At 46.8% G+C, this 11,576-nt stretch overlaps 3 protein-coding genes across 16 annotated transcripts; all 3 read left to right on the top strand.

The window, feature by feature from the left end:
- The first annotated feature begins 11 nt into the window (after positions 1 to 11).
- Positions 12 to 842, top strand: LOC6553105 (acylphosphatase-2). Its single transcript, XM_001980064.3, has 4 exons — positions 12 to 259; positions 319 to 335; positions 407 to 516; positions 575 to 842. The coding sequence occupies exons 1-4, from the start codon at positions 73 to 75 to the stop codon at positions 687 to 689; spliced, it is 429 nt and encodes a 142-aa protein (XP_001980100.2). The 5' UTR covers positions 12 to 72; the 3' UTR covers positions 690 to 842.
- Positions 843 to 1,632: 790 nt separating this feature from the next.
- Positions 1,633 to 10,146, top strand: LOC6553106. Of its 14 annotated transcripts, none has more exons than XM_015154313.2 (9): positions 1,633 to 2,025; positions 2,819 to 3,555; positions 3,622 to 4,864; positions 5,258 to 5,754; positions 6,122 to 6,445; positions 6,746 to 7,055; positions 7,158 to 7,274; positions 7,401 to 8,304; positions 8,492 to 10,146. In XM_015154313.2, exons 2-9 carry the CDS (start codon positions 2,895 to 2,897, stop codon positions 9,044 to 9,046), a joined length of 4,611 nt encoding a protein of 1,536 aa, XP_015009799.1. In that variant the 5' UTR covers positions 1,633 to 2,025; positions 2,819 to 2,894; the 3' UTR covers positions 9,047 to 10,146. The 14 variants fall into 14 exon arrangements, with proteins under 14 accessions (XP_015009799.1, XP_015009798.1, XP_015009806.1 ...); XM_015154312.2 differs by having other exon boundaries at positions 1,633 to 2,029; positions 6,749 to 7,055; XM_015154320.2 differs by having other exon boundaries at positions 1,633 to 2,029; positions 6,122 to 6,502.
- Positions 10,147 to 10,310: 164 nt separating this feature from the next.
- LOC6553107 (techylectin-5A) lies at positions 10,311 to 11,556 on the top strand (the record flags this gene model as incomplete). The annotated part of the gene is made up of 2 exons (XM_026976296.1): positions 10,311 to 10,755; positions 10,830 to 11,556. Coding segments are annotated over 2 exons (1,164 nt in total), but the record flags the coding sequence as incomplete, so codon positions are not given.
- Between the last annotated feature and the right edge of the window lie 20 nt (positions 11,557 to 11,576).

Below are 11,576 nucleotides of genomic sequence, written 5' to 3'. Positions count from 1 at the left end.
GTAAGTACTGATATCTTGGTATTTTCTACTGAACGGCCCTGGTTGTGTGTTGGCGCCCTGGCTTCGGAAACTATGACACTATTTGATAATAACTTTATTTTGGTTGTCACAACTTCGCTTTTGCTAGCTCTGTGCGGAAATTTAAGTGCTGTTAGCACGGAAGAGCATCGAAACTCCGATCGCAACAACGAAATGGCAGGATCAGGAGTTGCCAAGCAGCTGTTCGCCTGCAATTTCGAGGTTTTTGGACGAGTGCAAGGTATACTATACTTGGGTTCCTATAATCCGACTAACTAAACAGCTTATTAACTCTTGCAGGTGTGTTCTTCCGCAAGGTAGGTACTTGGAGGCTTATATACGTAATGGCGTGGAATCAACAATTAACCTATGTACATTTTTGGCTTAGTACACGGAGCAGGAGGCCAAAAGACTTGGAGTTAGGGGCTGGTGCATGAATACCCGGGATGAGACCGTCAAGGGGCAACTGGAGGCTCCTCTAGCGGAGCTAAACGAAATGTAGGTACCACCGCTCTCCATCAATTCAATCTTTTAACCCTCGCCCACTAATTTGAAGGAAACACTGGCTGCAGACCAAAGGAAGTCCCAGCTCTAAGATCTCCAAAGCGGAATTTTCGCCAGCCCAGGAAATCGATGGCTATACGTTCACTTCCTTCGCTATAAAACGTTAAACGCAAATTGTTAGCTCGTTCGCCATAAATATTTATTTTAAAAGACATCCATGTATTCGCGAAACAAAATCAAAATAAAATACCAGGGCTCCAGGAAAGAGCTGCATCGTTATCGACTAGCTCGATAATACTCGATAGTGTTGAAATTAGAAATTTTACGTCTCGCAAAATTCAGCATAGCACAAGAAAAATAATAAATAATTTATATTTATAAAGAAAACAAGGTAGAATGCTATAGTCGAGTTCCCCGACTATCAGATACCCGTTACTCACCTAGTGGAAGTTCAAACGAGAAATTTTCAAATTTTCTGGAATATCGGTAGAAAAAATCATAAAATAATAATAATAATAATAGAAATTTACGAGATATGTCAAAAATGAAAATAAAAACACATTTTTCAACAGTGTAAGGGCGTGACATTTTTGGGCGGTTTTTGGGCGTTGGAGTAGGCGTGGCAATAAGTTTTTTGACAAATCTATAAAAATTTACATGACATTCAAAAACGAAAAAATATGGCATTTATCAAAAGTGTGGCCGTGATAGATTTGTGCGGTTTGTGGGCGTTACAGTGGGAAATTTGGAAATAAACTTGCGATGCGTCTATGCCTCTGGAAGCTGCATGCTTAATCTCAACTTTCTAGCTTTTGTAGTTCCTGTGATCGAGGCGTTTATACGGACGGAAAGACGGGCATGGCCAGATCGACTCGGCTATTGATCCTGATCAAGAATATATATATATTTTACATGGTCGGAAACGTTTCCATCTTACATACTTTTCAACGAACCTAGTATACCCTTTTACTCCACGAGTAAAGGGTATAACTAAACCTTTAATCGATAGTCAAAATACCCACCACTCCAGAAGCTACTGAGTTATCTACTCGATATATCGCTATCACAGTCGATAGTTTAGCAGCTCCCTGCTAAAGGCACCGGTCATCTCGCTCGCACACATGGCCCTGCGCCGAGCCACCGCCATAGACGGCGCACGTGCGAGAGCGAGACAACCGGCTGGGCGGCAGCGCACTTTGGTCTGGCACAGAAACGAGTACAGCTTCGATACACGTCGTTTTGCCAAAAGCGTAGCAGGGCAGCCTAAGCGATGAAAAAAATAAATGAGGAAAAAAGTCCGTGAAGCGAGAACCGTAACCGTAATTCCCAACAGTGCGAGTCACGCCATAGTGTGCACAAAGATTATTTGCCAATTGTGCGACGGGCATTTTTTCGGAACGGCCGAATTGTGCGTATAACGAAAAAAAATACTACTTAATTTTAAGCAATTTACAAATTCTTGCGTGCTGCCTGCCTGCTGTCGGTGTGGGCATGTTTGCCTGTGTTAGTGAGTACGAGTACTTTCGCGCTGAAAACCTTTTTCCACTGCTTTTTCGCTGGAGTCTGAGCAAAAAAATAGAGCACAAAGCACATTTAACCGATTTATAGATCAGAATTGATCGAGACATGTGGAATACAGTTAATGCGATTGTGTAAATAACTGAATATAGTGGAGCATACAGTTGCACGTGTACGTGTGCTTGCATGTGTGCTTGTGTGTGTGTGTGTGTAAAGGCGCGAGTTTCCGTTTGCTTTGACCAATTGTAGTGGAAAAACTCAATAAACGGAATTACATAAAAACATGGGGGCCTGGGCGGTAGTTTCCCGCCAGCAGAAGATGTAAGATCTTGGAAAACTGCGATTTTCGAAAGCAACCGCAATGATTTCGTCAGTATGTAAAGTAGTCTGTCAGTTCGTGTGTGTGTGTGTTCTATACAGTTTTTTTTATTGCGCATCATGGTGTGCAATAGCGCGCGTTCTGACCTCTCTCTCGCTCCCATGGGCTCTCTTGTTAGCCAGCACGGCCTGTGTGTGTGTGTGTTAGTGCGTGTACGTATATGTAGCATATGTACATAACACGCCGGAAAAGACAAAAAACCATTCCAAATTTTGAAATCTTAGGGAGGCGGGCAATTGAAACGAGATAAAAAAAAATAAATACACAAATATCATAGCTTCTTTACATGATAACGGAGTAGTCTAACAGGGCATCGGAAATAAAATAGTATGCCTTTATTTTGCCTTCCGAGCGTTGAATTGCCGAAATAATAGCCCGTATTTGAAAAATTCTCGACAGGATTAGCATCGAGAAGCCTTAAAAGTCGAGCGAACCAAATGCCGCAGCAGCCGGCCAACGCAGTAGCATCAGAACGATGGCCCCAGCGCTCACAGCCGAGCCACTAAGTCCTAAGGAGAAGCTAACCAGCACCGCCTCGCCCTCGGCCCGCAGCTCCTCGGAAAGCGGAGGAGTTGGAGGTGCAGTTGGCTTGGTCAAGAAGCCGGCAACGCCCACGCCGGCCACAGCCACCACGCGGGTTACCCGCTCTTCGGCGGCAGCGGCCTCAGTGACCGCTTCCCCGCAACTACAACAACAGCGATCCTCGCCAGCAATCAATAACAAGCGAAAATCTGTCAGCGTAAAAGCCAACAATGAACAAATGGGGCTGAGCACCGCCCCAACCCCACACAGCAACAGTTCACCAAATCCCTCGACGGATGCAGCGGTAGCCTCTACCTCTGCTGTGGAGCACAACAACAACAACAGCAGCAGCAACAGTACCTCCGCCGGCAACAGCTCCACGCCCAACGACAATTCCACCGCCCAGCTGCTGGCGGATTTAACCATCAACTTTGAAGAGACCATATCCGCAGAGATTTGCCTGAGAAAAACCCTACCCGATGTGAGCCTGGGGAAAGAGCCGGTTCCGCCTACATCGGTACTGGCAGTGGCCACATGTTCTGCGAGCTCTGGTAGCGGATTACCCTTATCTTCAGTGGACGAGCTGCCTAAGATAGAAACAGATAATATAGAAGGTTGGTCCAAGGAATCACTCCAAATGAATAGTCTTAACTCAAAATTTCCTTTGCCTACTATTTCAGAGCGTCTCAGCCAGCTAGATGGGAATGCCACTGGAATGCCCGACGAGCATGTGGCACCATCTTCTGTTCCGGTACCCGTGACGCCAAACGAGACGCCAAACACGCCCACAAGGCCACAGGCGCCACCAAGTGCCCATCTTGATTCTCCACAGTCGGCGCGAATACAGCAGCAGCCAATTCAACAGATGACGCCACAAAGCACCTCCAGTTCTATAAATTTTCTTAAAGATGGAGCAGCTGGTGCTGTTCTAGAGGATCAGGATATCGAGGAGGTGCTTAAAGCGCTTAAAACATTCGACGGGGGCCATGTTAATCCGGATACCATTTGCGACTTTTTCGACGAAGTTTGGGAAGAGGCAGCACCGGTAGCACCATTGCCGCCCGCGGCCCCTGAAAATGTGGTCGATCTGCCGGACGTGAAGCCCAGTTGTAGTGGCAGCATCCTCGCCAGCGGAGGCAATGTTTCCCAGCCGAATGTGATTATTAAGCAGGAGCAGCGGCCCTGGCAGGAGAGTCATGCTGAGTTGGAGGAGCAGCAGCACGTCATCTCGCGCCGGATCGAGTTCTTGCTACGCAGGATGCGCAAGCTCCAGGCGCGGGCGATGTGCCGCCACACCAGCGAGGAGGTGGCCGGCATCATGGAGTGGTCTGCCCGCAGTTCTCATAAGGCGCAAGTTCCAGCGAGAAGTTCCACACTGAACGAGCAGGAGGCAACTGTCCTATCGATTGTCTCGGGGCGTCCGAGCTCATCCTTCTGGGAGGAGCAGAACAAGCATCCGCTGCCCGCTAGCCAGATGAGCAATGTGATCCGGCATATTGCGACGGCGGCCAAGCATCAGCAAATCTGCCACTCAGCCAGTGGAAGCTCCGCTACTCTGGCGCCATCCTCTAGCTGGTACAACAGCTCAGCGCTGCCGGTGAAACGTCCGCGAAAGAATCAACTGGATGCTTCGATGGCAACAGGGGCAACAGCCACATCTGCGTCGGGAGTGGGAACATCTGGACTGAATGCAGGCACGACGGGACCTGCAACGAGTTTAAATACACCACGGGCGGACGATATCGTGCCCGTCTACGACACCTATGTGACTAATGAACTCACTCATGTGTCTGGCTTACTGCACACGGAGCTTCGAGAAGTACAGAATGCCATCGATTCGGACGCCACGGAGTCCAGTTCTGGTGGAGAATCCGCTGACGAGATGGTAACCTATAACAACACCCAGCAGCTCTCGCTACCAATGTGAGTACTCCGTATTACATATGTACATACTTAGGTAATATAGAATATTTAACGAGCAAACTTTCTTCCTTCTTTTTTGTGGAGTTTTCAGCTGCTGTCAGCTTTTTAAGATCATTCTTTTGATCTAGAATTTATCCGATAAATGTTGGCTCGGTAGTTCTCTTTTAAAATTATTTTTTGCTTTGACAGGCATTTTAAACATGATTTTTGGTCGTCCTTAGCAATTGAAATATTGTAATTATTTAATTATCGTAGCTACACACAAACAATACGTGCTTTCCACAAGTAAATCATTACATTATTGATAAATTTGTTTATTCAATGATTATATATTTCTTATACCTTTTTTTTTATTTCTGATTCCTAATTCGCTTGAATTTTGATTCTTTTCAGCACTCGCCGCGCTGTTTGGCGATACTCGAGAGATCGGGCAGGTATAGCCCTGCGCTGGTCCTGGCTCTGTTCCCAACTGACCGACTTGGAGATGAAGATCCGTCAGCACAGCGACCTATACTTGGATCTAACTCAGTCCAAGGGCGAGGTGCAGCTGGAGTCCACAGCTAAAACCTCGCCGTCGCTTCCACCGCCGGCAAATGGCATTAAGGAGGAGCCCGGATCTGACTACCTCTGCAGTCGGGCCCGGCCATTGGTGCTGTCCGAGTTCCGCAAGCGCAAGCTCTTCCAAACCACGAACATGCACACGATTTCCAAGAAAGCCGCACGGCCAAGCAACATTAAGTGTGGCTGCCAGTGGCCGCAGGTGCCATGCACCCTGTGCACGGGTCGGACAGACCCCACAGCGCCCAGGGATCTGGTCGAAACGATGATGCCGCAAAACCGGGTGGCACTGCTCGATGCTGGCTACCATCCAGTGCTCAGCTTCGCCAGCGGTGAGTGGGAGGTTACACTGAGTGGGCCCATTTGGTTTTCATCCTTGAGTATTTCTTATTATCTGTGATTGATTAACATTATTCTACACGTGAGATTTCAAATGAATTGATTAAAAAGTAACACTATGAAATGCAATACTTTCAAATTATTTTACAAGTCGAATCAATGTATGCAAACAAAATGCATGTTCTACACCAAAACGTTAAACTATTCGTACTCGAGCGATTTAACTACTTCAACCAGCTGAAAATAGTTCTTTAAAAAATACTTTATATTCCAAAATGAAAAGAAATAGTCGGATGCTGAAATCTAAAATGGAAAATTGTGTTTAAACATTTTCCCTTTCCTCATTATTCTGTTTCTTAGATGTCAGTCAGTCTGTTCACTTGGAGGCCGTTGCCCGCCAGCCGGACTGGCAGTACCGCGTCATGCGCAGCCAACCCAAGGCCATTGTTAAGGCCATGTGGAAGGCGGAGCGCGAGACGCTAGCCTCGGGCGGTGCCGGCGGACAAGGTGGCAGCCGGCGGTCGGGCGATGCGGTGAAGCGGCGTTATATACGACGCAAGGAGCGCAACAACAACTCAAATAAGGAGGCTGGCAGCGGAGCTAAGGCGGCTGCTGCAGGAGGAGGAGGAGCAGGCGGAAACGGAAGCGGTGGCGTCGGGGGAGGGGATAGCGGAAACGGTACTGGTACTGCTACTACTTCTTCTTCTACTACGCCTACTACAACGCCACTTGTGGCCAACAGTAAATTATTGTAAACATGACGATATTCGATAATTGTTATTAACATAAAACAACAACAATCTTTTGCATCTCTTCTTCTTTTTCTTTACATCGATCAACCAAAACACGAAATTCCACAACACCATCAACACCACCACCAACAACAACGAAAAAACTCCACCAATTGTTTTATTTTGCCATTCCGTTCTTGTCTCCGTTTCGTCCCTGTTCCGCATCCAATTCACGGATCTAACGCTACATCAGCAGCAGCCAAGGGCAAGCGGCAACCACAACACCCAACTGGAGCGAGCAGTTCCAGCTCGCTGTGGCCAGACTCTCGCCAACGCCAACGACCACGCCACCACAGTCCCTCCTCAACCTCGATCTCGGCACTCAGCGGCGCTAAGAAGTCACGTAAATCCGCAACCAACAGCAGCAGCAGCAATTCCACACAGCAGCAGAATCAACACGGCACCAACATCAACCACCATCTCAACGGCTACGGGGATCAGTGGGGGGAGCAGAGCAGGAGTCGTCGCAACTCCTCGCCCTCCCACAGTCATAAAAATGAGAGGTAGGTTTCGGATTCACTGACTGATCTCAGGGATTCGCGTTTGTTTAGTTGATCATTTTTATTATAAGAAAGATCGTTGAATATATATTTTCCTCCTTGCAGAACCTCTGAGCGTCGCGTTCGTCCCATCTACGACATCAATAATATCGTTATACCCTACAGTATGCTAGCCCAGTCGAAAATGGAAATTATTCCCTACAAGGAAATACCCATACCCAAGTAAGTATGCAGTTTTGCCAGCATCTTACTCTGGTAAAGGATTTATCCCTATTTTAACTATATGTAGAAGCCAACGATATATATATATATATATATTTAAACAACCCATCCTATCTCTATTTTCAGGTGGCGCATCGTAGACAGTGATAATGATAACGGAAAACATTCGTCGGATGAGTCAGCGGAGCGCCAGCTGAGCAATGGCTGTCTCGCATCCAAGTCAGACGAGCTACCCGAACCACAGCCACCATCACTAGATCAAGAGCAGCCGGCCCTGCAGCCTCCAAAGGTTAATGGTTTAAAGGAGAAGCAAGCAGTCAAGCACAATAACAATAATAATACAAACAATAATAATAAAAATGGACTGGTGAATGGCAACGCCAAAAAGGATGAACTTAAGGCTGCAGAGGATCACGATACGCAATCAAAAGAAGACGAGCAAAAGGAAAAAGTGGTCAAACCCAAGCTCAACGGAAACTTGGGAAAGAATCCGGATGATAAAACTGCCGAAAAGCAAGACAAAATTGCTCAACCAGCATCAGAACAACCACTGCCTAAGCGACCCAAGCTTGAAACCCAAGCCAACGAGGTCACCAAAGCTAATGGGCAGCTGGTGCAGCTACAGCTGGAATCCCGTGAGAGCGAGGAGGAGGCGCATGTCGAGGAGGATCTCTCGGATGAAGCGTTTATTATGCGACATCAGCGAGCTCTTCTCGAGGAGCGACGCCGCTTCGAGACTTTCCTTAAGTTCCCCTGGAGCACCCGATCCCGTGCAAATAGGCGCATCGATAGTCGCGCCGAATCTAGTGGCGCCAACACCCCAGATCCCGCCTCACCAGCTCCTCATGTGGGCGGCATTGGTCACGACAACGAAAGCATTCCTTCGCCGCTGGCCCACCCACTGGACGGTTTCAACGAAAGCGGTGAGCTGCTGGCGGGCGGACAGGCACGCCAAGCTCGTCGTCGGACTACGTCTAGCAAGCTTAAGGATCAGCTAGAACGGCGCAGCACCACGCCCGATCTGCGGGAGGTAAGTCGAAGGTTGGGTTAAGCCAAAGATTCACATTTGTTGAACAACTAATGTACAATAAATTCATTACCATATAATCCGCTTTGCCTATTTCTTTTGCCAGTCGAATTTTGATTTCAAACTTGCTGTTTAAATAATGATTGTATGAAATAGCTGTCTAATTGAAACCTTTTCCCTTTATGTATAGTCTTACACTGTGATGCCATCTCCCTTTGAGCCCTTGAACTTTCCGCTCTCCGACGAGGTCTACCAGCGATTGTTGGCTGAGACATATGCGACGCCCAGATCAATGACCGTTTTAAAGCGGGCCAAGAGCAAGTCGATATCCTCGAACTGCGATGGGAACACTTCCACAGGAGGCAGCAGTAGTCGGCGCAGCAGCAAGTGCAAGATTAAGCCAAATGGTCAGCTAAGTGGCCAGCTTAATGGTCATCCTGCGGCAGCGAAGCTGAACGAAACAGATGCGGCAAATGAAGGTGGAATTTCTGAGCCGGAAGAGGAGGAAATGCTGCTAGAAGATGAGGATGACGACTATCCCAAGCATCATCTGGCGCCGCTGGACGATGAGGAGCCGTCGACCCCAGACGTCGAGCAGGATCTATACGACTCGGCGATCGATGCCTATCTAGGTGATCCTGAGGCGTTAGAGGAGGATATAGGTGATGATCCCTTCGAGGACGACGACCCCAACGATCCGGAGTGGAAGACCCGGACCGAGGGTGTTCGCAGCAGACGCATCTAAGACCAAAATCCAAAGCAAATAATTTTCGTTTTTCTTATTTAAGTCTTTTAAACGATTTGTCAATTTTAAAGCCACAACACACACACACACACACACACCACAAATCAGCCGGAGCAGAGCAAGAATTTTAATTTGTTTTAAACGGTTTGGTTTGCACTCACAACAGCATTGCGTACTCTAAGCAATCGTTTAAGTTATTTAGTTCTACGAACCCACAAAAAACGCAGTTAAGCAAAATACAAGTTCACAACAAACGAAGCAGAAGCGAAAATCTTGAAATAATGTAAATACAAGCTAAACGCATAGAGCTAAGCAGTTACTGATAATTGTACACTAACCAACGATCAAGAAGTCATCGAACGCACCCACCAACCGCGTAGTCGTGGTGGATGTGTTCGGTTCGAGCACTGGTCAGCGGTTAAGTAGGAACACTAGAAACAACAAACCCACTTGGGCTTCAAGCCGAAGTGCTCTAATGATAAAATATTAAGCTAATCTAAATATATATATACAAACACATTTAAATATAACATATGCATACATAAACGTGTAAATGCCAAGAGAGCAGTTAGCAGAAGATTTGAAATGTATTCGCACCTGCACACAAACGATATAACAACTAAGCTAAACAAAGCGTCTATCTGTAAATTGATCAAGCTTAACCATTAGCCTTTAGCCCAGCAAGTAATCAGACGGCTTTGGGGCCGTATTTCTATATATTATATTTTAAAAAGTTTATCAACTGTAAATGTATAGAGAGGAATTCGAAAGGCGGCATGTGAAAAGCGATCCGATCGAACGATAAATGTATGTATATGTATTTTAGTTACTTAGGCGTTTTCATTTCTACCTTAAACGTTAGTGGCTAATTGTAGCAATTAATACCATAAAAAAAGCAAAACAAAAACCATAAGCAAACCTATTGCGGCTATGTCCGTGAAAATGTTTACTCTAATTTCGTTTTTACTATATACTGCGTATGTTTCACCGCAAAGCTAGAATCCAGTTTAATTCGTTAAAACTTGAAAAGAAATACAACAGAAATGTGAAGATTAACTAAGGACCGCAAAATACAGAATTATATATTCTTAAAAATGACACATGGAGCGACAGAAGCGATCTATTGGGACCATCACCAGATGGCGGAATCTGGCCAGCATGTGTTTGGAAAAGTTTCAAGCTGACTTCACCAGTTGGCGATTGAATTCGGAATTGGAATGATGGTAAGGGCAGACTGCGGATAAGGCTTTAAGGATACTGACACCCTTTAAAGAAGGTTTCGTTGCTCTTTCTGCTTGCCTGGAGCTCTGTATTTCTGGGAAGCACTTACTCTCTAAATCGGAATAGGAAGTCTGATATAGGCTTAAAATCCCTGGAGGAGCTAGTCTTGATTAGAAAGACTTTGGATGCACAGGCACTCAAGCTAAGGGGCTTGCAGATCAATCTGCATCGCGTGCTCAGCAAGGTGGTGCTTCTCTCCTATGCAGATGTGCATTCACCAGAAACATTCTCCTCCAAAGAAGAAGCTCCTCCCTTAGCGGAGCTATCTAAACGTCTAGATATGTTGCTGGAGCGACTGAACCAGGAAGATAAAATGTCTACGAAATTGCTGGAACTAAATGAATGTCCCATTAAAGTGTGCCATGAACCTTTCCTAAACCAGACCTCGCTAAAGGAGCTTTCTAAAGATAAGGACGAGCCAAAAGTGGGCAAGTTGATATACTTAATCTCCTAACTTCTAACAATCTTCAAGTCCATCGACTCACCCGGTGATACTTTCCAGATTTTTACCAGCCCGCCAAATCGGATTGCCATGAACTGGATACAGATGTCCGGGTGGATGGCGTCTATAGGTTTCTGGTTCCGGAGCGCAATGAAGTCCAGCGTGATTTGCACGAGCGCTATTGCGCCTTTGCCACCGACGGACCCGCCTGGACAGTGATTCAGAGTAGAGGTGGCTCCTTCGATCCTAATCCACCCGAGAACTTTAATCGCAGCTGGGATGAGTATCGCGCGGGTTTCGGTAATTTGTCCCGAGATTTCTGGTTTGGCAACGAGTTCACGCACAAGATTCTCTACCGCGACGATCATGAACTGAGAGTGGAGCTGCAGGAGGAGGGGGCACCGCTGGATTGGGCGGAGTATCCACTCTTCTGGCTGGACAGTGAGAGTTACAACTATCAGCTCTCGGTGGATGGCGAATTTCGTGGTTCGCTGCCGGATGCTCTGGAGCAGAACAATCGGATGGATTTTAGCACCTACGATCGGCGCAGGAGCGCCGCGAAATCAGCAGGTTACACCTGTGCCGAGGATTACGGCGGTGGCTGGTGGTTCGATCTCTGCACACAGTCCAATCTGAACGGAGAACTTGGTGTCCACCAGAGAGCAAGTCCAGCCATTATCTGGATGAACTGGCGTACCGGGACCGACAAAACGAAAAGCTCGCGGATGATGATTCGACTCGTAAATTCCACTACGGGTGATAACTCCGACGAGGATTAGGCGGCGGAGAACTGGGAAATTTAAATAG

Source organism: Drosophila erecta, unplaced genomic scaffold, assembly GCF_003286155.1.
Source record: "Drosophila erecta strain 14021-0224.00,06,07 unplaced genomic scaffold, DereRS2 tig00000000-arrow-pilon, whole genome shotgun sequence".
NCBI classification, from domain to species: domain Eukaryota; kingdom Metazoa; phylum Arthropoda; class Insecta; order Diptera; family Drosophilidae; genus Drosophila; species Drosophila erecta.
This window is presented reverse-complemented; position numbering and strand designations above follow the sequence as displayed.

Bases quoted from the DNA above. Each gene is read 5' to 3' on its own strand.
- LOC6553105 (XM_001980064.3), top strand. From the start codon at position 73: ATGACACTATTTGATAATAACTTTATTTTGGTTGTCACAACTTCGCTT. The intron at 517-574 runs GTAGGTACCACC...ACTAATTTGAAG, and splicing joins CTAGCGGAGCTAAACGAAAT to GAAACACTGGCTGCAGACCA.
- LOC6553106 (XM_015154320.2), top strand. From the start codon at position 2,895: ATGGCCCCAGCGCTCACAGCCGAGCCACTAAGTCCTAAGGAGAAGCTA. The intron at 4,865-5,257 runs GTGAGTACTCCG...GATTCTTTTCAG, and splicing joins CAGCAGCTCTCGCTACCAAT to CACTCGCCGCGCTGTTTGGC. The intron at 6,503-6,745 runs GTAAATTATTGT...ACGCTACATCAG, and splicing joins AACGCCACTTGTGGCCAACA to CAGCAGCCAAGGGCAAGCGG.